At 43.7% G+C, this 26,469-nt stretch overlaps 1 protein-coding gene across 1 annotated transcript in view; it reads left to right on the top strand.

Moving 5' to 3' along the window:
- Nucleotides 1–26,469, top strand: part of LOC137437425 (neurobeachin) — a 677,671-nt gene that overhangs the window by 142,793 nt on the left and 508,409 nt on the right. Inside the window, exons 2-5 of the mRNA XM_078766839.1 lie at nt 9,397–9,628; nt 16,445–16,545; nt 20,960–21,055; nt 26,207–26,328. Coding sequence (XP_078622965.1) covers nt 9,397–9,628; nt 16,445–16,545; nt 20,960–21,055; nt 26,207–26,328 — 551 coding nt within the window. The remainder of the gene's footprint in view (nt 1–9,396; nt 9,629–16,444; nt 16,546–20,959; nt 21,056–26,206; nt 26,329–26,469) is intronic.

Here is a 26,469-nt window from a genome sequence, read left to right as displayed (position 1 = left end):
TAAACCTGGTAGATTCCGAAGAGAATCATTGGAGTGCCGTTACGTCTCGAGAACGGACCGTTGGCCATTTTGCCTCGCGCTGGATTTTCGCATCGCTCCAGGTTTTTCACCTCGCTTCAACCATTCCACCGCATCCAGACGTTAACCTGGTGTGTGTGTGTAACATGGATTTTGAGTGTGAATTTGCGGTTCGCCGATTGGGAGCCGTTGAACGTCCATACCCGAAGGTGTGATTTCCCAGCCGCCTCTTGAGGACACTTTTGCCTATCGTTGGCAATGTGACTGTCAACTGAGCGGGATTCTGGTTTCGATACAACATCGTTCTGATGATCACTAGAGCGTGGATCGACTTTGGTTTGAAGCTGGGACAGAGACATTGGGAGTGTTATTTTCACTCACTTGGAGCATAGTGAGTTATATTGTACGAAACTGATGGTACCATCATAGGAATGATATATTGGTTGTACAATTGATTAATGTTGTTATTGTACTGTTATTTTTGTGTGACCTTAATACAATACTTGTTTGTTGGTAACAATTGGTGTGGTTTCACCATTGATCTTTGACACACAGAATAACACATCTTTCTGCCGTGACTCCTCTCGGGGCTCGGAGGTACAACGTGACCGGGGTTTGGGGAGGAGCACGTAACAATACCCATGGGTTCAGATCCGGCCCCTTTCTTTGCAAATTTACTCCTGCACATGTACGAGTCTGATTTGTTCCAGAACATGTGCAAGAAAAAACTAACAAATGCACAAAGGTGTGGAAACATCTTCAGGTGCATTGATGATTTGTTGGCAATTAATGATGGATTTGCATTTGATCAGCTTCATGATGATATATGTCTAAAAGAACTTCAATTAAAAAAGGAAAACCAAACTTCCACTTCAGTTTCCTTTTTAGAATAATTACAAATTGACATCCATAATAATACATTTCACACCAAATTATTTGATAAACGAGACACTTTTCCATTCCACATTGTCTGAATGCCTTAGACAGTGTGATGAAATATGTTCGACAGCAACATTCCAAAAAAGTTATTTTATGGTACGGTTACAGGTGAAATAATTATGACTGTGAGAGCAATCACACACAGCTCTGAACTTGTCAATCATCATCATCCTAAAATACGCCATTTCTTTCTGTCTCTGTCTTAATAATTTTTGATGCCAATACATTCTGTCATTACTCATCCAATCTCAACCAAACTTGACAGGATGACGAAGGGTTACACAATGAAGGTTGTAGCGCATTCATTTCCCCCCCTCCCCAAGGGGTTTTCTCCCACCGAGCGAGTTTGCCCGCCATTGCCGTCAATGGGGTTGCACGTTGAGGTGTATATAAATGTTAAATTAGCTTTATCGTGGCGTATTTCTAAAGAAGATTTATCGTGGCATTTTTCCAAAGACGCTTTTAATAACAAAATTAATGATAATCGCATATTATTAATGTTATTACTAAACAATATTAATACAAATAATGTCCCACTTCCCCCAAGGTGTTTTTCCTGCAGTGATAACGTGTATAAATAAATAGCTTATCGTTATAATGGCGTTTCCGTATGAGCAACGGCTTCTACAGGAAATAAAAAATATTATAAACCACAAACACGTATGCTTAGCTTTTTAAACAGTCGCCAATGCTCTTTATAACACGAAATGAAGAAATTTGGAGGAATCCCGACATCCATGAAGTGAGGTTTACTTACAGAACTGAGCGAAGATCTACTGTACTATATATAACCCACAAATGTTGGATTAATAACATGGCCCTTTCTGCCGCTACCGTGACATTTTTGGTAGGGAACTTTTGAAACTCGCTGCTGCTGTTTCATACGAAACTGAAAGGGAGAAGCTCGGGTTGTGCTCCTTTACCATGCAGCTCGCTAGCACTTGCCAAGCCAGCCATTCATTCCTTAACGGTTTTGAATTGAGTGCTTGCTCGAATGCTTAAACCACTTGGCGATCTCTTCATAAGAAACGTGGTAAAGGAACAAACACCCAATGTTCTTGAGACCCGCCCAAAGATTGACTGTAATCTATATACCCCAAAGGGGAATGACCCTTCCTGCCCCTCCCGGAGTCTGTGGGTGTACTAGTTTATTAAAACAACTAGTCAGACGTAAGTTGTTGACTCAGCCTGTCATCCTTCCGGGGTCAGCAAATTGAGTACGAGTTCACTGGTAATTCCCTGTGTGTGTCGCAAGAGGAGACTAACTAACAGGGTTTGAGGCAGAAAGGGCATCCGGCCATAAAACATTGCTTCAAAAAGGGGACCATGGTGCCCAAAAAAAGGCCAACCCCTGCTCTGCAGGGAAAAATTGCCTCTAAAGGTGTTTTTTTTTAAAGGTTTAAAAACTCTAAAGGTTTTTTTAGTCAGTTGTATGTTAGCACATGGAGCTACAGTTGGTAGATTAAAACAAGTTTTCTCTAACATCACAAAACGACACCAAATCGAATTAGTAAAATACAATAGGAATAGTAAAAATATTATTCATGAGATCTTTATGTGAATAAAGTATAATATAATAATTAAATATACTACAAATCAATGTTGCTAGGAATCAGTGGTTGCTGGGATACGGCAGCATGCAAAAAACCGTTATCGGTCACAGATCATTTGAAATAGTTTCATGCAGGGGTAGTGTGGTCGAACTGGTTGGTGTACATGGAATATTTAAGGGAAAATGTGCATGATTTAATGATATTTTCATAATATGGAGTGTGTAAGGAAAGTTATAAATATATGATAATACTTTTTTTTTTTTTTGTATACAAGATCGAGGCTCGTGTAAGAGCTAACACTAATCACAAAAAAACATCAACGGACACAAACATATAATGAAGGGAGCGGGAGACAAGACGGGGAGAGAGAGGGGAAGCACGCAAGTACAACATTTGAGAACGAGGACATTGGGAGAACTGTGGGATGGAGGGGGCTTGGGGGGAGGAGGCATGTGAGCTGGGGGGGGGCGGGGGGGTGGGAGAGGTATAAAACACATGCACACTGCTAGGACTTCCAGGAAAGAAGTCGGTATTTCAAAGAAGTGGATCTAGGGTAAATTAACGGTGGTAGAAAAGACCAAGGTTTTGGATGGGGGAAGATAAGAGATGGTGGTGAACAGCCATTTTAAAAACATGGAGGGAGGAGTGGGATTGAAGAAAGTGAGGGAGTTTGTTCCAGAGGCAGGAGAAAAGAGGAATGAAAGAGTGAAGGTGAGCAGAGAGTCTTGATTTTGGCAATTTCACCAGAAGAGGGTTACTGGCAGATCTTGTGCGACCTGTGGGAATATTTGGGGGACAGAGCACAGATAGAGCTGGGGGAGCAAGGCCGGGGAGGAGTCGGTAGAAGACAGAAAGACCACCTACCTGCCTGCGGTGAGAGAAAGAAAGGCCCTCAGAATCAGATTCGTTGCGGGAGATTCCAATGATTCTGAAACCTTTGGTTTCAACAGCGTGAAGATGAGCTAGGTGTGAGGCAGGAGCACCAACCCAGAGGGGGTAACAGTATTCCATTGAGCTGCAGATGAAAGCCTTGTATGTGGCGAGGAGCTCAGGTGTGCCAAGGAAAGACTTCCCACGATGGTGGATGCCCAGTCGGCGACTGGCTTTGGAGGCCAGCTTGGAAATGTGGTTTTCCCAGGAAAGATCATGGCAGATAGTGAGACCGAAAAGCTTGAGTGACAGAACTTCTTGGAGAGGATTGTTGAGAAAGTAGATGGGAGGGTTTTCCAGACGGTCTTTTCGGAGAGACATAGTAAGAGTGTGAGATTTGTCAGGATTGAAAGACATGTTCAACTTGTTTGACCAGTCTGTGATTTTGTCCAGGTCTGCAGCGAGTGAGGAGGCTGATGCCTGCCGATCTGAAGGATGAGGTATGGAGCGGCAGAGAGTGGAGTCATCAATAAATAGATAGGATTTTCCAGAGAGTCGGAGAGATCATTGACGAAGACCAGAAAAAGCACAGGCCCCAGAACACTGTCTTCGGGACCTCCAGCCAGAACAGGAAGGGGAGATGAGAGAAACCCATTCAGGGCCACACGTTGACTACGACCAGAGAGGAAGTCCACAATCCATGCGTGGAGATTTCCATGGATACCGAAGGAGGAGAGTTTGGTGACCAGAGCGGGGTGCCAGACCGTATCAAAGGCTCATGATATGTCAAGGGAGACAGCTCTAATTTCCTGTTTGGCATTGAGGACCTCCATCCATTGTTGAGACAGCAGAAGCAGCATGTCCAGAGTAGAGTGACCTGATTTGAATCCAAATTGATGATCCGAGATCAAGCCATTGGAGAAGAGGAAGGATTTTATATCCGAAGCAATGATTGATTCCATGACCTTGCTGATTATTGGGAGCAGGCTGATTGGTCTGTCGTTTCAAGGATCTGTTTTTGCACATTTTTTGTGTAAAGCGGTAATGTTTGCTGATTTCCAAGCTGATGGCAGATGACCTTGAGCAAAAGAGAGGGTGAAAAGAACAGAGAGAGGGTGTGAGAGCGTCAGAGCAGGAATTTCGGACCCGTGGGCTGTTGCCGTTGAAGTGTTACCTATAGGAAGTACCCTAGAGTAAGCAAGTGTTGCCCTTTATAACCCTCGAGATTTACCCTTTAGATCCCTTTCGAATTACCGTTTAGAGCCCTTTAGAATGACCCTTTAGAGCCCTTTAGAATTACCGTTTTGAGCCCTTTAGAATTACTGTTTAGAACCCTATATAATTACCCTATAGAGCCCTTTACAATCACCCTTAAAAATTACCCTTGATACCCCTCAAGAACTAGTCTTTGGAACCCTCTAGAATTACCCTTTAGAATCCCCTTGAATTACCTTTTTAGATCCCTTTACAATCACCCTGAAGAAATTTTCAGAATCTAGGTTCAGTTGCAGAATCAGAGTCGAGGTTTGACAGAAACTTCTCGACCTTAATTGCTACATTAAATCCTATTGCGAGTAAAGTTGGAATAAGTGATGTTGCATTGATGAGTTGACTGACTGCCTGGACGCAACTGAGGTTGTAGATCCACTGATGTACCATCTATTGATGTGGATCCATGATCGAGGTTGTGGATCTACTGATGTACCATCTATTGATGTGGATCCATGATCGAGGTGGTGGATCTACTGATGTACCATCTATTGATGTGGATCCATGATCGAGGTTGTGGATCTACTGATGTACCATCTATTGATGTAGATCCATGATCGAGGTTGTGGATCTACTGATGTACCATCTATTGATGTGGATCCATGATCGAGGTGGTGGATCCGTCGTTTGGAGAGGTCCTGGGCTGAAAGGATCGAAACCTCGAGGAAGAACGGTGCCCAGCTGATGATCCGTGCAGTCGGGAAACTCGTCAATTGCTTACAGGTTAAGGTGCTTACTTTAGGTAGAGGAACTATGTTTTGAGGTTTAGAATTTAAATAAAGTTGAATATGGGATGTTGTGAAATTAACATCATTTACAACAATCCTTTAAATTATTTATATTTAAGTTTTGGAACAACCGATACTGTACAATTAATTAAATGCATTTTAAAATAAGAATTGAAAATAATAAGAGATAGAATTGTGAGAAACAATCAAAAAAACAACAACAAGGTGTGTGTGTGTGTGTGTGTGTGTGTGTGTGTGTGTGTGTGTGTGTGTGTGTGTGTGTGTGTGTGTGTGTGTGTGTGTGTGTGTGTGTGTGTGTGTGTGTGTGTGTGTGTGTGTGTGTGTGTGTGTGTGTGTGTGTGTGTGTGTGTGTGTGTGTATGTGTGTACGTATGTGGTGCGCATTTGTGTCCTCCCCGTTCCCCACATTAACGCTTACACTGCAAATATGTAAATGTACAATATTTTACTGTGTTGATTAAGATATTTGATGGAAAGTATAATGCTTTTAAATTAATGTTAAGAAATGTATTTATCCCAATGTGTGGCATCGATAACAACGTGTTGTGTGTCGGCCTTCCGGTTAAGGTATTGTTGCGGATCTCAGCGCCGGCCTTCTCCCCTTACCAAGGGGGGATTAGTCCCCTTGTCTTTGACTGGCCGACGGGACCCGGGACCTATGACGTCCTTCCCAGACAGCGTGAAATAGGGTCTTAGGACTAGAATCACTATTACCTAATTACTCGCGCTGCTCTGAAATGAGGAAATAAGCCCGCACGAATCACGCGTGCTGAGACGCCGAGCGGTGCGTACACGCGATCCGTGCCGTTTATATGGTGACCCCGGTTCTAGCGATCTTATTCGTGCCACGCTTAGTCAAATGGATAAATCACAAAAGCGGTCGAATGGGAAAAAGGAAGAACAGAATTTATTTACACTATTTACAATGGTTCAGAGAAAAGAGGACACAGTGCAGCCTTAAAACAGTCTTAACTTACTACCCAGGACAAACGGGCCCATCTCACACACAGACACACTCACACGGGGCTTGCAGCTGCAGGATGATGTTCACCACGTCCAGGGATGGTTCTCGTGCAGCTCCCTCCGGTCTCCGGTTCGTCCCGTGCAGATGGTAAGTAGAGGGGCAGGAGCTCTCCGCGTGTCGTTTGGCGCACAAGAGTTAATACGGGGCGATTTGGTAGGGAGCGGACTTCGGCGGTTAGCGGTGATCACTGGTGGCTATTGCCGCGTTTACTCGCGTGGCTGAGGTAGGCGCTATTTGCCACCGGCGTGTCTGGTTGCCTTTCCTTTTGCGCGTATGTTATACTTGAGATATAGTGCAATGCGTCCAAAGCGAGCGCTGCGAATCAAGTTCTCCAAAGTCCTCTTGATCAACAAGTCCTCTCACGTGCGCTCTCCCCTTGCGAGTCTTCTCGTGCAAATCAGTCTTTCGCTTCAGTCCTCAAAGTTCTGCTGGGAAGTCCTTCATCAGTCCTCTTGTGCAAATCAGTCCTTCCAAGGGCTTTGTGCAATCACTTATATAGGCACGCCCCGCGAACCTTCTAGCACTTACCAGACGCGCCTTACCACGCCCTGTCACGCCATGCCGTTAGAGCCCTGGTTGGTTGGTGGCTCTTACCGTCATCGCCTCTGACGCTCTGCCTTGACGCCGCCCCACCCCGACCCCGTGCTCCTCCCTCTTAGGCCTACCTCGTGTTACTCGACTAGTGGGTGACCAAAGGGCAGCAAATGCTGCGGGCAGCCAAAGCGTAACAAATGCTGCGGGCAGCCAAAGCGTAACAAATGCTGTGGGCAGCCAAAGCGTAACAAATGCTGCGGGCAGCCAAAGCGTAACAAATGCTGCGGGCAGCCAAATGGGGCGCGGGATCAATTATGCTCATAGAGATGGAATTGGAGGGTGGACGCAAAAGTGAGCGGGACCTAAACTCATGTCTTTACACAACGCAGATATTACTAGGGGAAATGGCCTAAACTTACACATACTATGACATAACTAATACTACAGGTGGCCTACGTGTTGCTTGTGGACTAACTATCGGGGGCAACCCTTTAATCTTTAATGAGCAATATGTGCAAATCTCAAAACCGTAGCAATATATATATTTCTCGTCCATATATGTGATCATTATTTATTGATTTTCATTACAGAATTAATCAATCAATTATTGTACATCTCTCCCTCCCAATACCGTCTCTGTGTGCTGGAGGATATTTATTTATTTATTTAGTGTGGGGCCGGTGTACCTTGAATGTATCTGTACTTGTCTTTGTTTGTTTTTATAAACTTATGAAATCACTTTGAATGAATAAATTATTTCCATGGTAATTCTTGGCAAACTTTAACTCACGGGTTTTCTTTTTGTTTAGAAAAATATAAAGTGAAATCAATTTGCTCATTTCAATCACTCTTTGCTGCCACAATGAAATAATTAATGTATTCAGGACAAAACCCAATCCAGTTCAACTTCAGCAATTTTACTTTTCTTTCATCTCTTCCTTGCTCGGTTTGCCCTTTGCTGGTACCCACTGCTCGGTTTGCCCTTTGCTGCTACCCACTGCTCGGTTTGCCCTTTGCTGCTACCCACTGCTCGGTTTGCCCTTTGTTGGTACCCACTGCTCGGTTTGCCCTTTGCTGGTACCCACTGCTCGGTTTGCCCTTTGCTGGTACCCACTGCTCGGTTTGCCCTTTGCTGGTACCCACTGCTCGGTTTGCCCTTTGCTGGTACCCACTGCTCGGTTTGCCCTTTGCTGGTACCCACTGCTCGGTTTGCCCTTTGCTGGTACCCACTGCTCGGTTTGCCCTTTGCTGGTACCCATTGCTCGGTTTGCCCTTTGCTGGTACCCACTGCTCGGTTTGCCCTTTGCTGGTACCCACTGCTCGGTTTGCCCTTTGCTGGTACCCACTGCTCGGTTTGCCCTTTGCTGGTACCCACTGCTCGGTTTGCCCTTTGCTGGTACCCACTGCTCAGTTTGGCCCTTTGGTGGTACCCACTGTTGGGTTGGCCCTTTGCTGGTACCCACTGCTGGGTTGGCCCTTTGGTGGTACCCACTGCTCGGTTTGCCCTTTGGTGGTACCCACTGCTCGGTTTGCCCTTTGCTGGTACCTACTGCTCGGTTTGCCCTTTGCTGGTACCCACTGCTCGGTTTGCCCTTTGCTGGTACCCACTGCTCGGTTTGCCTTTTGCTGGTACCCACTGCTCGGTTTGCCTTTTGCTGGTATCCACTGCTCGGTTTGCCCTTTGCTGGTACCCACTGCTCGGTTTGCCCTTTGCTGGTACCCACTGCTCGGTTTGCCTTTTGCTGGTACCCACTGCTCGGTTTGCCCTTTGCTGGTACCCACTGCTCGGTTTGCCCTTTGCTGGTACCCACTGCTCGGTTTGCCTTTTGCTGGTACCCACTGCTCGGTTTGCCCTTTGCTGGTACCCACTGCTGGGTTGGCCCTTTGGTGGTACCCACCTGAGTACAATGCTCACAATGTTGTGATTAAGGTCAAATTCCATCTACTATGTTGATTTTTTTTTTCATTGTCCATTCACTTGATTGTAATTTTTGTAAAACTCAGTGATATCTCTGAATATACTCCCTCTGTTTTCCGTACAAGGTGGTATTTTACACGAATCCTCATCAGACTCTACTTGTGCCAATACCTATTACTCCAACTTCGTTTGATATGCATATAATTTCATTTAATTTACCTCAACGTCACATTCACCTTCCCTCTTGGTCCCTGGAATAGGAGAGGCAACCATCTTGAATATGTTTTCTGCACTTCCCCAGCAGTGTTGAGGCCTTTCCTTTATGCTGTGCATTGTTGACCATAACAGATTTCCCTGATCTTTTCTCTGCAGTTGTTAATCCGTCAATCTGCTGAGATTGTATGGGAATTGGAAATGGGAATTCATGCTCGACCTGTACGGGCTCTGCTCGTTCGTTAAACGAATGCGGACCGACCTGGAAATACCTGTTATCACAGCTCGACGTGTACCCCTCTCTCCACAGCTGGTTGGTGGTGAATTTGACCTCGAGATAAACTTTATTATTCAAGAGGCAGAAGCGGTGAGCTGTATGGTGGAGCTACTTCAACATTGTGACTGCACTTGCCAGGCAGAGGTGTGGAGCATGTTTACCGCCATCCTGCGGAAGAGCATGCGGAACCTGCAGGCTTGTACTGAGGTCGGCCTCATCGAGCTGGTCTTGCACCGCCTGGTGAACGCTGACGACATGATTGCAGGTAATCGTGTACCTGTTGCTGCTTGGGTTCACCAATAACCCGTCATCACTTTTCCTTTCATTCTCCCCTCGTCCGACCTCACTTCCCTGCGCGTTCTATTTTACCTGCATATAATGAGCTTCGATACTTGGTGAGGGTACAGCTTGAACAGAAGGATTCACATCGTCATGTTCCACAAAAGGTGGCTTTAGTCCCGTATTTTAATTTAATCATTTCCTTTTCCGTAAAAGTGGTGATTGGGAGATTTTGGGGGGTGCGTTTTGGCTCTGCTCAGTTGATGGCGCAAGGTGAGTACAGAACCAGATGGGACTTTTCATAAAATGGATGTTCAACATGATGCTGGAAGTCACAGGCAGTCATTCGTAGCCTTCCCACACACATTCTTTGAACCAACATATAAAATACAGCGCGATTGACAAATTCCATTCTTGGCACACAATATCTTCTTCAAGGACCTTTGTGCATTGATCAGTTTCATTAACTGGACCAATATTCTGGGGGAATTAACCTGACCAATATTCTGGGGGAATTAACCTGATCAATATTCTGGGAGAATTAATCTGACCAATATTCTGGGGAATTAACCTGACCAATATTCTGGGGGAATTAACCTGACCAATATTCTGGGGGAATTAACCTGACCAATATTCTGGGGAATTAATCTGATCAATATTCTGGGGAATTAATCTGACCAATATTCTGGGGAATTAACCTGACCAATATTCTGGGGGAATTAACCTGACCAATATTCTGGGGGAATTAACCTGACCAATATTCTGGGGAATTAATCTGATCAATATTCTGGGGAATTAATCTGACCAATATTCTGGGGAATTAACCTGACCAATATTCTGGGGGAATTAACCTGACCAATATTCTGGGGAATTAATCTGATCAATATTCTGGGGAATTAACCTGACCAATATTCTGGGGGAATTAACCTGACCAATATTCTGGGGGAATTAACCTGACCAATATTCTGGGGAATTAATCTGATCAATATTCTGGGGAATTAATCTGACCAATATTCTGGGGAATTAACCTGACCAATATTCTGGGGGAATTAACCTGACCAATATTCTGGGGGAATTAACCTGACCAATATTCTGGGGAATTAATCTGATCAATATTCTGGGGAATTAATCTGACCAATATTCTGGGGAATTAACCTGACCAATATTCTGGGGGAATTAACCTGACCAATATTCTGGGGGAATTAACCTGACCAATATTCTGGGGGAATTAACCTGACCAATATTCTGGGGAAATTAATCTGACCAATATTCTGGGGAATTAACCTGACCAATATTCTGGGGAATTAACCTGACCAATATTCTGGGGGAATTAACCTGACCAATATTCTGGGGAAATTAACCTGACCAATATTCTGGGGGAATTAACCTGACCAATATTCTGGGGGAATTAACCTGACCAATATTCTGGGGAATTAATCTGATCAATATTCTGGGGGAATTAACCTGACCAATATTCTGGGGGAATTAACCTGACCAATATTCTGGGGGAATTAACCTGACCAATATTCTGGGGAATTAATCAGACCAATATTCTGGGGGAATTAACCTGACCAATATTCTGGGGGAATTAACCTGACCAATATTCTGGGGGAATTAACCTGACCAATATTCTGGGGAAATTAACCTGACCAATATTCTGGGGGAATTAACCTGACCAATATTCTGGGGAATTAATCTGATCAATATTCTGGGGGAATTAATCTGATCAATATTCTGGGGAATTAATCTGATCAATATTCTGGGGAATTAACCTGACCAATATTCTGGGGGAATTAACCTGACCAATATTCTGGGGAATTAATCTGATCAATATTCTGGGGGAATTAATCTGATCAATATTCTGGGGAATTAATCTGATCAATATTCTGGGGGAATTAACCTGACCAATATTCTGGGGGAATTAACCTGACCAATATTCTGGGGAATTAATCTGATCAATATTCTGGGGGAATTAATCTGATCAATATTCTGGGGAATTAATCTGATCAATATTCTGGGGGAATTAATCTGATCAATATTCTGGGGAATTAATCTGAACAATATTCTGGGGGAATTAACCTGACCAATATTCTGGGGGAATTAATCTGAACAATATTCTGGGGGAATTAATCGGACCAATATTCTGGGGGAATTAACCTGAACAATATTCTGGGGAATTAATCTGAACAATATTCTGGGGAATTAATCTGACCAATATTCTGGGGGAATTAACCTGACCAATATTCTGGGGGAATTAACCTGACCAATATTCTGGGGGAATTAACCTGACCAATATTCTGGGGGAATTAACCTGACCAATATTCTGGGGGAATTAACCTGACCAATATTCTGGGGGAATTAACCTGACCAATATTCTGGGGAATTAATCTGATCAATATTCTGGGGGAATTAATCTGATCAATATTCTGGGGAATTAATCTGATCAATATTCTGGGGGAATTAACCTGACCAATATTCTGGGGGAATTAACCTGACCAATATTCTGGGGAATTAATCTGATCAATATTCTGGGGGAATTAATCTGATCAATATTCTGGGGAATTAATCTGATCAATATTCTGGGGGAATTAATCTGATCAATATTCTGGGGAATTAATCTGAACAATATTCTGGGGGAATTAACCTGACCAATATTCTGGGGGAATTAATCTGAACAATATTCTGGGGGAATTAATCGGACCAATATTCTGGGGGAATTAACCTGACCAATATTCTGGGGGAATTAATCTGACCAATATTCTGGGGGAATTAACCTGACCAATATTCTGGGGAATTAATCTGACCAATATTCTGGGGGAATTAATCTGACCAATATTCTGGGGGAATGAACCTGAACAATATTCTGGGGGAATTAATCTGACCAATATTCTGGGGAATTGATCTGACCAATATTCTGGGGAATTAATCTGAACAATATTCTGGGGGAATTAATCTGATCAATATTCTGGGGAATTAATCTGAACAATATTCTGGGGGAATTAATCCGACCAATATTCTGGGGGAATTAATCTGACCAATATTCTGGGGGAATTAACCTGACCAATATTCTGGGGAATTAATCTGACCAATATTCTGGGGGAATTAATCTGACCAATATTCTGGGGGAATGAACCTGAACAATATTCTGGGGGAATTAATCTGACCAATATTCTGGGGAATTGATCTGACCAATATTCTGGGGGAATTAATTTGACCAATATTCTGGGGAATTAATCTGACCAATATTCTGGGGAATTAATCTGACCAATATTCTGGGGGAATTAATCTGACCAATATTCTGGGGAATTGATCTGACCAATATTCTGGGGAATTAATCTGACCAATATTCTGGGGGAATTAATCTGACCAATATTCTGGGGAATTGATCTGACCAATATTCTGGGGAATTGATCTGACCAATATTCTGGGAGAATTAATCTGATTAATCTGACCAATCTTTGTTATTTTTGGATGTGACCAATCTTTGTGATCACCGCCATCTTCACGAACACCATGTAGTTTCATCACCGCCATCTTCACGAACACCATGTAGCTTCATCACCGCCATCTTCACGAACACCATGTAGCTTCATCACCGCCATCTTCACGACACCATGTAGCTTCACCACCGCAATCATCACGACACCATGTAGCTTCATCACCGCCATCTTCACGAACAACATGCAGCTTCATCACCGCCATCTTCTCGAACAACATGCAGCTTCATCTCCGCCATCTTCACGACACCATGTAGCTTCACCACCGCCATCTTCACGACACCATGTAGCTTCATCACCGCCATCTTCACGAACAACATGCAGCTTCATCACCGCCATCTTCACGAACAACATGCAGCTTCATGACCGCCATCTTCACGAACACCATTTAGCATGTAGCTTCATCACCGCCATCTTCACGAACAACATGCAGCTTCATCACCGCCATCTTCACGAACACCATGTAGCTTCATCACCGCCAGCTTCACGACACCATGTAGCTTCACCACCGCCATCTTCACGACACCATGTAGCTTCATCACCGCCATCTTCACGAACAACATGCAGCTTCATCACCGTCATCTTCTCAAACAACATGCAGCTTCATCACCGCCATCTTCACGACACCATGCAGCTTCATCACCGCCATCTTCACGAACAACATGCAGCTTCATCACCGCCATCTTCACGAACACCATTTAGCATGTGGCTTCATCACCGCCATCTTCACGAACAACATGCAGCTTCATCACCGCCATCTTCACGAACACCATTTCGCATTTAGCTTCATCACCGCTATCTTCACGAACACCATGTAGCATGTAGCTTCATCACCGCCATCTTCACGAACACCATTTAGCATGTAGCTTCATCACCGCCATCTTCACGAACACCATGTAGCTTCATCACCGCCATCTTCACGAACACCATGTAGCTTCATCACCGCCATCTTCACGAACACCATGTAGCTTCATCACCGCCATCTTCACTAACGCATGCAGCTTCATGTGATTCGCCGACGTCAAATTCCACCGAAAGCGTTTCCATCACAATTTATGGCTTCAATAGATCCCTCAAAATCCCACTGATCACCTTCATAGTTGCTCATGATGGAGGAATCGGTATCGGAATCCGAGCTCGAAATGCACTGTGTGTGTCTGTGTAAACTGCCAATTGGCTCAAGGTGATAATTAGGCCCAAGGTGATATCATTCAGTGACGTCACTGGCAAAATCGAAAATCGATACCCAAGGGATATTTCAACACTTTGTGATTGGCAAAAAAAAACAACAACTACCATTCAAATGAGACCATGATTAATGGTTTTCAGAATTTTGTTTGCTTTTGGGTTTTCCTTGGAGGGAAGTGTTGCTTTGCGAACGATACCATATTAAGGGGCTACAAACACCTCCAGCTCAACTGGAGTCATAAAGAATGCTTTGTATGCTGAGAGGGGAGGATCGGGGGGGCGGGGGAGGGGGGTGGTGGTGAAGATTTTGCAGCTGGCGGTTGTGCAGCAGCCCCGGTTTATGTGCAGCAGGCTCTGTTTTGTGCAGCAGCCCCGGTTGCTGTGCACCATCCCCTTGTTTAAGTGCAGCAGCTCTGGTTGATTTGCAGCATCCTCGGTTGATGTGCAGCTGCCTCGGTTGTTGTGCGGCGGCCTTGGGTGATTGTGCAGTGGCCCGGTTGATATTTCGCAGCGGCCCGGTTGAGTTAGCGCAGCGGCCCGCTTGCAGACGTCATGGTTTGGGTGGAGCAGCCCATTTTGAAATGCAGCAGCCGCAATTGTGCATCGCATACGTTGATGTGCATCATCCCCTAATTTGTGCAGCAGCCACGGTTGATTTGCAGCATCTTCGTTTGATGTGCAGCAGCCCTGGTTGATGTTGAGCAGCCACATTTGCAGCAACACCGGTTTATGTGCAACACCCCTCGAAGTGCAGCAAATCCTCTTTATGTGCAGCGCCCCCTCTTTAAGTGCAGCAGCCCTGGTTGCGTTGCAGCTGCATAATTTGTTGTGCAGCAGCCTCTGTTGAATTGCAGCAGCCCCAGTTGATGTGCAGAAGCTTCGGTTTGTTTGCAGCAGCCCTGGTGATTTACAGCATCCCCAGTTGAGGTGTAGCTGCCACGGTTGAAGTGCAGCTGCCTATGTTGATGTGCAGCAGCCTCAGTTGTGTGCAGCAGCCCCTTGTTTATGTGGAGCAGCCCTGGTTGATTTGCAGCATCCTCGGTTGATGTGCAGCTGCCTTGGTTGATGTGCATCGGCCAGGTTGATGTGCAGCGGCCTGGGTGATAGTGCAGCAGCCCGGTTGGGGTGCAGCTGCCTTGGGTGATAGTGCAGCAGCCCGGTTGATTATGTAGCGGCGCAGGTTGAGTGCAGCATCCTCTGTTGTGCAGCGGCCCTGGTTGCTGTGCAGTGGCCCTGGGCGCGCATCGGCCTCGGTTGCTTGCAGACGTCTTGGTTTTGGTGCAGCAGCCCATTTTGAGGTGCAGCAGACGCAATTGTGCATCCGCATTCGTTGATGTGCATCATCCCCTAATATGTGCAGCAGGCCCGGTTGATTTGCAGCATCCTCGTTTGAAGTGCAGCAGCCCTGATTGTTGTGCAGCAACCTCTTGTGCAGTAGTGTCGGTTTATGTGAAGCAGCCCTCTTAAAGTGCAGCAAATCCTCCTGAGGTGCAGCATCCCCTCTTTAAGTGCAGCATCCCCTGTTGCGTTGCAGCTGCATAATTTGTGTGCAGCAGCCTCTGTTGATTTGCAGCAGCCCATGTTTCAGTGCAGAAGCTTCGGTTTGTTTGCAGCAGCCCTGGTGATTTACAGCATCCCTGGTTGATGTGCAGCTGCCACAGTTGATTTGCTGCAGCCTGGGTTGTGTGCAGCGGCCCTGGTTGTAGTGCAGCAGCCTCGGTCGAAGTGCAGCAGTGTGTCATAACGTAATGGCTTGTATTTATATTTTTGGCATAGTTTGCTTGATGATTCTCATGGCATGTTTTTGGCCAAGGGATTGAAGCGCGTCCTACAAGTTCGTATTATGCTCTAACTCCCTCTGTCTATTCTGCGGTAATTGTCATTTGAGCAGAGTTACTTCAATTACTTTCTGTCTGTAACGCCGTTTCCACGGTGACACTGAGCTCACTTTTTGTCAGTTTAATTACAGTGCAAGATGTGAGAGTGATTATTTTAATGGAGCTCACAAAGGCCATGACAACATTGAGCAGTTGCGTGCTCTGCATGATTATGTTGGTGCCGGTGTTTGCTATGAGGTCACGGAATGTTATTCTTTTTGTTCTCACCGTGCCTTGCAGATCTCCTGGTGGACATGTTGGGAGTCTTGGCTGGCTATAGCATCACAGTGCGAGAGCTCAAACTGCTCTTCAGCATGCTGCATGGCAAAGAGGGTGTCTGGGTACGTATTGCAGAAAGGAGATACTTTGCTCTGCTGCATGATTCAGCTCCTACCGTGGACTCTTAACGATCGCCACCGGTGCCTCATCATGTAATGATATCTATATTATAATAGGCTACGGTGATTCTGTCTGTCTGTCCGGGGGTGTGGCTTACTCTGTTTACAGAGTAGCTCCACCCATTCTTGGAGAGGCTTCATGTAAACAAATATCCACCATTTTATTACCTCGAATAGCTTTGAGGCCTGTTTAGTTAGGCCCGTGCTGTCTTTCTCTCTCACACAGGTTTATTTCAACTCAAATTCGACATATCATTTCATTTTTAACAGTCGCTAACATATTGTTAGACTCGGTTGAAAAAAACGGGAAGAAAATCCCATGAAAGTTTCCGTTTATCGAACGAAATGAATTCTCAAAGGCCTGTAAACTAAAGCCCATTCATTGAGTCACCCTCACGATTTTTGAGGAGGGTTGAAGAGGACTGAGGAGCGAGGGGTTGGAGAGGAGTTAGGGGTTGGAGAGGACTGAGGAGCGAGGGGTTGGAGATGAGTTAGGGGTTGGAGAGGAGTTAGGGGTTGGAGAGTGAGGAGCTAGGGGTTGGAGAGTGAGGAGCTAGGGGTTGGAGAGTGAGGAGCTAGGGGTTGGGGAGTGAGGAGCTAGGGGTGGGAGAGTGAGGGGCTAGGGGTTGGAGAGGAGCGAGAAATTGGAGAGGAGTGAGGGGTTGGAGAGTGAGGAGCGATGGGTTGGAGAGCGAGGAGTTGGATAGTGAGGAGCTAGGGGTTGGAGAGTGAGGGGCTAGGGGTTGGAGAGCGAGGAGCGAGGGTTGGAGAGTGAGGAGCGAGGAGTTGGAGAGTGAGGAGCGAGGAGTTGGAGAGTGAGGAGCGAGGAGTTGGAGAGTGAGCAGTGAGGAGTTGGAGAGTGAGGAGAGAGGAGTTGGAGAGTGAGCAGTGAGGAGTTGGAGAGTGAGCAGTGAGGAGTTGGAGAGTGAGGAGCGAGGAGTTGGAGAGTGAGGAGCGAGGAGTTGGAGAGCGAGGAGCGAGGGGTTGGAGAGCGAGGAGCTTAGGGGCTGCAGAGCGAGGAGTTAGGGGTTGGAGAGCGAGGAGCTAGGGGTTGGAGAGCGAGGGGCTAGGGGTTGGAGAGCGAGGAGCAAGGGGTTGGAGAGAAAGGGGTTGGAGAGCGAGGGGTTGGAGAGCGAGGGGTTGGAGAGCGAGGGGTTGGAGAGCGAGGGGTTGGAGAGCGAGGGGTTGGAGAGCGAGGGGTTGGAGAGCGAGGAGTTGTTGAGCGAGGGGTTGGAGAGCGAGGAGCTCGGGGTTGGAGAGTGAGGAGCTAGGGGTTGGAGAGCGAGGAGCTAGGGGTTGGAGAGCGAGGAGCTAGGGGTTGGAGAGCGAGGAGCTAGGGGTTGGAGAGCGAGGAGCTAGGGGTTGGAGAGCGAGGAGTTAGGGGTTGGAGAGCGAGGAGCTAGGGGTTGGAGAGCGAGGAGCTAGGGGTTGGAGAGCGAGGATCGAGGGGTTGGAGAGTAAGGAGCGAGGGGTTGGAGAGCGAGGAGTTAGGGGTTGGAGAGCGAGGAGCGAGGGGTTGGAGAGCGAGGAGCGAGGGGTTGGAGAGCGAGGAGCGAGGGGTTGGAGAGCGAGGAGGCATGGGTTGGAGAGCGAGGAGCCAGGGGTTGGAGAGCGAGGAGCCAGGGGTTGGAGAGCGAGGAGCCAGGGGTTGGAGAGCGAGGAGCCAGGGGTTGGAGAGCGAGGAGCCAGGGGTTGGAGAGCGAGGAGCCAGGGGTTGGAGAGCGAGGAGCCAGGTGTTGGAGAGCGAGGAGCCAGGTGTTGGAGAGCGAGGAGCCAGGTGTTGGAGAGCGAGGAGCTAGGTGTTGGAGAGCGAGGAGCTAGGTGTTGGAGAGCGAGGAGCGAGGGGTTGGAGAGTGAGGGCCGATTGGAGCGGAGAGTGAGGAGAGATTGGAGAGGAGAGCAAGGAGCGATTGGAGAGAGTGAGGAGCGATTGGAGAGGAGTGTGAGGGATTGGAGAGGAGTGTGAGGGATTGGAGAGGAGTGTGAGGGATTGGAGAGGAGTGTGAGGGATTGGAGAGGAGTGTGAGGGATTGGAGAGGAGTGTGAGGGATTGGAGAGGAGTGTGGGGGATTGGAGAGGAGTGTGAGGAAGTATTGGGGAGGAGTGTGAGGAGGTATTGGAGGGGAGTATGAGGAGGAGTAGGATTGGAGAGGCATGAGGGTGGAGAGAGGAGAGTGTCAGGTGGAGAGGAGTGAGGGGTCACATATTATGTGAAATAAATAAATTGTGTTCATTACACCATTTCTGGATCTGATGAATTGCCAGTAACCATTTTGTAAAATTTAATGTGCAGCATCTAAATCAAGATGTCCAAATGTCACACACGTCCATGCCCGTGGTATTCCCACCGGTGACCCCACGAGACTGCAGCAAGAAAAAGAACGAGACGGGAGAACGAGACCCTCGACGAACGTGATCACAGACTCACACAGGATGCTGCTGCAACAACGATGAGGAGAGTTGGAGAGGAGCGAGGGGTTGGAGAGGAGTTAGGGGTTGGAGAGTGAGGAGCTAGGGGTTGGAGAGTTAGGAGCTAGGGGTTGGGAGTGAGGAGCTCGGGGTTGGAGAGTGAGGGGCTAGGGGTTGGAGAGGAGCGAGAAATTGGAGAGGAGCGACGGGTTGGAGAGTGAGGAGCGAGGAGTTGGAGAGTGAGGAGCGAGGGGTTGGAGAGTGAGGGGCGAGGTGTTGCAGAGTGAGGAGCGAGGTGTTGGAGAGTGAGGGGCGAGGTGTTGGAGAGTGAGGAGCGAGGGGTTGGAGAGTGAGGAGCGAGGGGTTGGAGAGCGAGGAGCGAGGGGTTGGAGAGCGAGGAGCGAGGGGTTGGAGAGCGAAGAGCGAGGGGTTGGAGAGCGAGAAGCGAGGATTTGGAGAGCGAGGATCGAGGGGTTGGAGAACGAGGAGCTAGAGGTTGGAGAGCGAGAAGCGAGGGGTTGGAGAGTGAGGATCGAGGGGTTGGAGAGTAAGGAGCGAGGGGTTGGAGAGCGAGGAGCTAGGGGTTGGAGAGCGAGGAGCGAGGGGTTGGTGAGCGAGGAGCTTGGGGTTGGAGAGTGAGGAGCTAGGGGGTGGAGAGCGAGGACCTTGGGGTTGGAGAGCGAGGAGCGAGGGGTTGCAGAGCGAGGAGCTAGGTGTTGGAGAGTGAGGAGAGATTGGAGGAGAGTGTGAGGATTTGGAGAGGAGTGTGAGGAAGTATTGGTGAGAAGGTATTGGAGGGGAGTGTGAAGAAGTATTGGAGAGGAGTGTGAGGAGGTATTGGAGGGGAGTGTGAGGAGGAGTGGGATTGGAGAGGCGTGAGGGTGGAGAGAGGAGAGTGTCAGGTGGAGAGGAGTGAGGGGTCACATATTATGTGAAATAAATAAATTGTGTTCATTACACCATTTCTGGATCTGATGAATTGCCAGTAACCATTTTGTAAAATTTAATGTGCAGCATCTAAATCAAGATGTCCAAATGTCACAAACGTCCATGCCAGTGGGATTCCCACGGGTGACCCCACTAGTTGCAGAATGTTGTTCTACATACGTTTGTCTCCATGTCGAGAAGACTTTCATCCTTGTTGGAGGTTCTAGCTCCACACCGAGTCTGCACAATTTATCGTTGTTGGAGGTCCTAGCTCCACAACGAGTCTCCACAATGTATCGTTGTTGGAGGTTCTATTCTATCTCCACAACGAGTCTCCACAATGTATCGTTGTTGGAGGTTGTATCTCCACAACGAGTCTCCACAATGTATCGTTGTTGGAGGTTCTATCTCCACAATGTATCGTTGTTGGAGGTTCCTAGCTCCACAACGAGTCTCCGCAATGTATCGTTGTTGGAGGTCCTAGCTCCACAACGAGTCTCCACAATGTATCGTTGTTGGAGGTTCTAGCTCCACAACGAGTCTCCACAATGTTAAAAAGAAAGGTTATGAATGATTGAGGTCTCGTGGAGATAACCAAGCATCAGCGGACAGGTGCCATTTTGATTGCTGTGTGTCGGAGCTTGTTGTGTTTCCAGTTGAGTTAAGGATTGTGTAACATTTGTCATGATGGTCAGAAAAGCACTTCTCACCTTTTGGTGTTATTATTCACTCTGTTGGTGTAAACTTCAATTAAAGGAACAAGTGGAATGCATTTAATATTTTACTTTGAATGTTTAAAAGTCTTGTTTATGGAGCAGTGAGTGGGTGGATTGGCAAAGGGCGGAACTCAAATATAACCTCTGTTACAATAAGATGGCTTCACGGACACATGTTTGACTTTGCCCGCTCTTCCGTAGTTCAGCTGTTGTGTCATTTGTCATTTGTCATCTGTGTCCTTCGTTGTTCCTTGTGCCGCATACGATGTCTCCTGCATCCATCATCTGTGCTTTTCCATTTGCAGCCCAATCATGCGGTCAAGCTCCTAACGGTTCTAACGCAGATGACCCAACGACAGGGTCCGGATGCATTCTTTAACTTCCCCGGAAGGACGGCTGCAGTAAGTATGGCTTCCAGGAACCTGAGTTGTTGTGGTTGTTGAATCGGTGAATCATATACTCGTCATACACTCGAATCATGCACTTGTGCAATGCTGCTGTTTGATCATCATGCATGTTGTGTCCTTGTCACACAATCAAACGATCACCTTACCTTGGGGACCTTACCTTGATGGTTTAATAATCACTCTCTTACCTCCACAATCCAAATGAATCGAGTCCCACCATTCATCGTGCACCTTATAACTGCGTTGCCATGGCTGCTTTTGCATTTTTAAACGCATTGACCTTCTTACGATCACTGAATAGTTCGACTTGAGTTTAAAATATTGAATAATAATTACTCGTTTTTTTGCATCAAACCTGTGTTTTTGCATTTTCCTCTTTTTGCATTCATAAGCATCTTGATTTTGATGCATTTTCCTCTTTTTGCATTCATAAGCATCTTGATTTTGATGCATTTTCCTCTTTTTGCATTCATAAGCATCTTGATTTTGATGCATTTTCCTCTTTTTGCATTCATAAGCATCTTGATTTTGATGCATTTTCCTCTTTTTGCATTCATAAGCATCTTGATTTTGATGCATTTTCCTCTTTTTGCATTCATAAGCATCTTGATTTTGATGCATTTTCCTCTTTTTGCATTTGCATTTTCCTCTTTTTGCATTCATAAGCATCTTGATTTTGATGCATTTTCCTCTTTTTGCATTCATAAGTATCTTGATTTTGATGCATTTTCCTCTTTTTGCATTCATAAGCATCTTGATTTTGATGCATTTTCCTCTTTTTGCATTCATAAGCATCTTGATTTTGATGCATTTTCCTCTTTTTGCATTCATAAGCATCTTGATTTTGATGCATTTTCCTCTTTTTGCATTCATAAGTATCTTGATTTTGATGCATTTTCCTCTTTTTGCATTCATAAGCATCTTGATTTTGATGCATTTTCCTCTTTTTGCATTCATAGCATCTTGATTTTGATGCATTTTCCTCTTTTTGCATTCATAAGCATCTTGATTTTGATGCATTTTCCTCTTTTTGCATTCATAAGCATCTTGATTTTGATGCATTTTCCTCTTTTTGCATTCATAAGCATCTTGATTTTGATGCATTTTCCTCTTTTTGCATTCATAAGTATCTTGATTTTGATGCATTTTCCTCTTTTTGCATTCATAAGTATCTTGATTTTGATGCATTTTCCTCTTTTTGCATTCATAAGTATCTTGATTTTGATGCATTTTCCTCTTTTTGCATTCATAAGTATCTTGATTTTGATGCATTTTCCTCTTTTTGCATTCATAAGTATCTTGATTTTGATGCATTTTCCTCTTTTTGCATTCATAAGTATCTTGATTTTGATGCATTTTCCTCTTTTTGCATTCATAAGCATCTTGATTTTGATGCATTTTCCTCTTTTTGCATTCATAAGCATCTTGATTTTGATGCATTTTCCTCTTTTTGCATTCATAAGTATCTTGATTTTGATGCATTTTCCTCTTTTTGCATTCATAAGTATCTTGATTTTGATGCATTTTCCTCTTTTTGCATTCATAAGTATCTTGATTTTGATGCATTTTCCTCTTTTTGCATTCATAAGTATCTTGATTTAGATGCATTTTCCTCTTTTTGCATTCATAAGTATCTTGATTTTGATGCATTTTCCTCTTTTTGCATTCATAAGTATCTTGATTTTGATGCATTTTCCTCTTTTTGCATTCATAAGCATCTTGATTTTGATGCATTTTCCTCTTTTTGCATTCATAAGCATCTTGATTTTGATGCATTTTCCTCTTTTTGCATTGATAAGCATCTTGATTTTGATGCATTTTCCTCTTTTTGCATTCATAAGCATCTTGATTTTGATGCATTTTCCTCTTTTTGCATTCATAAGCATCTTGATTTTGATGCATTTTCCTCTTTTTGCATTCATAAGTATCTTGATTTTGATGCATTTTCCTCTTTTTGCATTCATAAGCATCTTGATTTTGATGCATTTTCCTCTTTTTGCATTGATAAGCATCTTGATTTTGATGCATTTTCCTCTTTTTGCATTCATAAGCATCTTGATTTTGATGCATTTTCCTCTTTTTGCATTCATAAGCATCTTGATTTTGATGCATTTTCCTCTTTTTGCATTCATAAGTATCTTGATTTTGATGCATTTTCCTCTTTTTGCATTCATAAGTATCTTGATTTTGATGCATTTTCCTCTTTTTGCATTCATAAGTATCTTGATTTTGATGCATTTTCCTCTTTTTGCATTCATAAGTATCTTGATTTTGATGCATTTTCCTCTTTTTGCATTCATAAGTATCTTGATTTTGATGCATTTTCCTCTTTTTGCATTCATAAGTATCTTGATTTTGATGCATTTTCCTCTTTTTGCATTCATAAGCATCTTGATTTTGATGCATTTTCCTCTTTTTGCATTCATAAGCATCTTGATTTTGATGCATTTTCCTCTTTTTGCATTGATAAGCATCTTGATTTTGATGCATTTTCCTCTTTTTGCATTCATAAGCATCTTGATTTTGATGCATTTTCCTCTTTTTGCATTCATAAGCATCTTGATTTTGATGCATTTTCCTCTTTTTGCATTCATAAGTATCTTGATTTTGATGCATTTTCCTCTTTTTGCATTCATAAGTATCTTGATTTTGATGCATTTTCCTCTTTTTGCATTCATAAGTATCTTGATTTTGATGCATTTTCCTCTTTTTGCATTCATAAGCATCTTGATTTTGATGCATTTTCCTCTTTTTGCATTCATAAGCATCTTGATTTTGATGCATTTTCCTCTTTTTGCATTCATAAGCATCTTGATTTTGATGCATTTTCCTCTTTTTGCATTCATAAGTATCTTGATTTTGATGCATTTTCCTCTTTTTGCATTCATAAGTATCTTGATTTTGATGCATTTTCCTCTTTTTGCATTCATAAGTATCTTGATTTTGATGCATTTTCCTCTTTTTGCATTCATAAGTATCTTGATTTTGATGCATTTTCCTCTTTTTGCATTCATAAGTATCTTGATTTTGATGCATTTTCCTCTTTTTGCATTCATAAGTATCTTGATTTTGATGCATTTTCCTCTTTTTGCATTCATAAGCATCTTGATTTTGATGCATTTTCCTCTTTTTGCATTCATAAGCATCTTGATTTTGATGCATTTTCCTCTTTTTGCATTGATAAGCATCTTGATTTTGATGCATTTTCCTCTTTTTGCATTCATAAGCATCTTGATTTTGATGCATTTTCCTCTTTTTGCATTCATAAGTATCTTGATTTTGATGCATTTTCCTCTTTTTGCATTCATAAGTATCTTGATTTTGATGCATTTTCCTCTTTTTGCATTCATAAGTATCTTGATTTTGATGCATTTTCCTCTTTTTGCATTCATAAGTATCTTGATTTTGATGCATTTTCCTCTTTTTGCATTCATAAGTATCTTGATTTTGATGCATTTTCCTCTTTTTGCATTCATAAGCATCTTGATTTTGATGCATTTTCCTCTTTTTGCATTCATAAGCATCTTGATTTTGATGCATTTTCCTCTTTTTGCATTCATAAGTATCTTGATTTTGATGCATTTTCCTCTTTTTGCATTCATAAGCATCTTGATTTTGATGCATTTTCCTCTTTTTGCATTCATAAGCATCTTGATTTTGATGCATTTTCCTCTTTTTGCATTCATAAGCATCTTGATTTTGATGCATTTTCCTCTTTTTGCATTCATAAGTATCTTGATTTTGATGCATTTTCCTCTTTTTGCATTCATAAGTATCTTGATTTTGATGCATTTTCCTCTTTTTGCATTCATAAGTATCTTGATTTTGATGCATTTTCCTCTTTTTGCATTCATTAGTATCTTGATTTTGATGCATTTTCCTCTTTTTGCATTCATAAGCATCTTGATTTTGATGCATTTTCCTCTTTTTGCATTCATAAGCATCTTGATTTTGATGCATTTTCCTCTTTTTGCATTCATAAGCATCTTGATTTTGATGCATTTTCCTCTTTTTGCATTCATAAGCATCTTGATTTTGATGCATTTTCCTCTTTTTGCATTCATAAGCATCTTGATTTTGATGCATTTTCCTCTTTTTGCATTCATAAGCATCTTGATTTTGATGCGTTTTCCTCTTTTTGCATTCATAAGCATCTTGATTTTGATGCGTTTTCCTCTTTTTGCATTCATAAGCATCTTGATTTTGATGCATTTTCCTCTTTTTGCATTCATAAGCATCTTGATTTTGATGCATTTTCCTCTTTTTGCATTCATAAGCATCTTGATTTTGATGCATTTTCCTCTTTTTGCATTCATAAGCATCTTGATTTTGATGCATTTTCCTCTTTTTGCATTCATAAGCATCTTGATTTTGATGCATTTTCCTCTTTTTGCATTCATAAGTATCTTGATTTTGATGCATTTTCCTCTTTTTGCATTCATAAGCATCTTGATTTTGATGCATTTTCGTCTTTTTGCATTCATAAGCATCTTGATTTTGATGCATTTTCGTCTTTTTGCATTCATAAGCATCTTGATTTTGATGCATTTTCCTCTTTTTGCATTCATAAGTATCTTGATTTTGATGCATTTTCCTCTTTTTGCATTCATAAGCATCTTGATTTTGATGCATTTTCGTCTTTTTGCATTCATAAGCATCTTGATTTTGATGCATTTTCGTCTTTTTGCATTCATAAGCATCTTGATTTTGATGCATTTTCCTCTTTTTGCATTCATAAGCATCTTGATTTTGATGCATTTTCCTCTTTTTGCATTCATAAGCATCTTGATTTTGATGCATTTTCCTCTTTTTGCATTCATAAGCATCTTGATTTTGATGCGTTTTCCTCTTTTTGCATTCATAAGCATCTTGATTTTGATGCATTTTCCTCTTTTTGCATTCATAAGCATCTTGATTTTGATGCATTTTCCGCTTTTTGCATTCATAAGTATCTTGATTTTGATGCATTTTCCTCTTTTTGCATTCATAAGCATCTTGATTTTGATGCATTTTCCTCTTTTTGCATTCATAAGCATCTTGATTTTGATGCATTTTCCTCTTTTTGCATTCATAAGCATCTTGATTTTGATGCATTTTCCTCTTTTTGCATTCATAAGCATCTTGATTTTGATGGTCCTTTTTCAGGCAATCGCTCTGCCACCCATTGCTCGATGGCCTTATCAAAACGGGTTCACCTTCAATACCTGGTTTAGAATGGACCCGCTGAACAACATCAACGTCGACAAGGACAAACCCTATTTGTATTGGTAAGCACACCTGTTCCTTACACCCATCCTAGTTAATCTCTGACATTTTACATTTGATATGCATTTAAATAAAATAATTGTTAAATCCATTACCCTGACTGTACCTGCAGCATTCTGTGCCAAAATTTCAAACGCATTAGT

This window comes from Myxine glutinosa, chromosome 12 (genome assembly GCF_964187855.1).
Source record: "Myxine glutinosa chromosome 12, kmMyxGlut1.1, whole genome shotgun sequence".
Classification (NCBI taxonomy): Eukaryota; Metazoa; Chordata; class Myxini; order Myxiniformes; family Myxinidae; genus Myxine; species Myxine glutinosa.
This window is presented reverse-complemented; position numbering and strand designations above follow the sequence as displayed.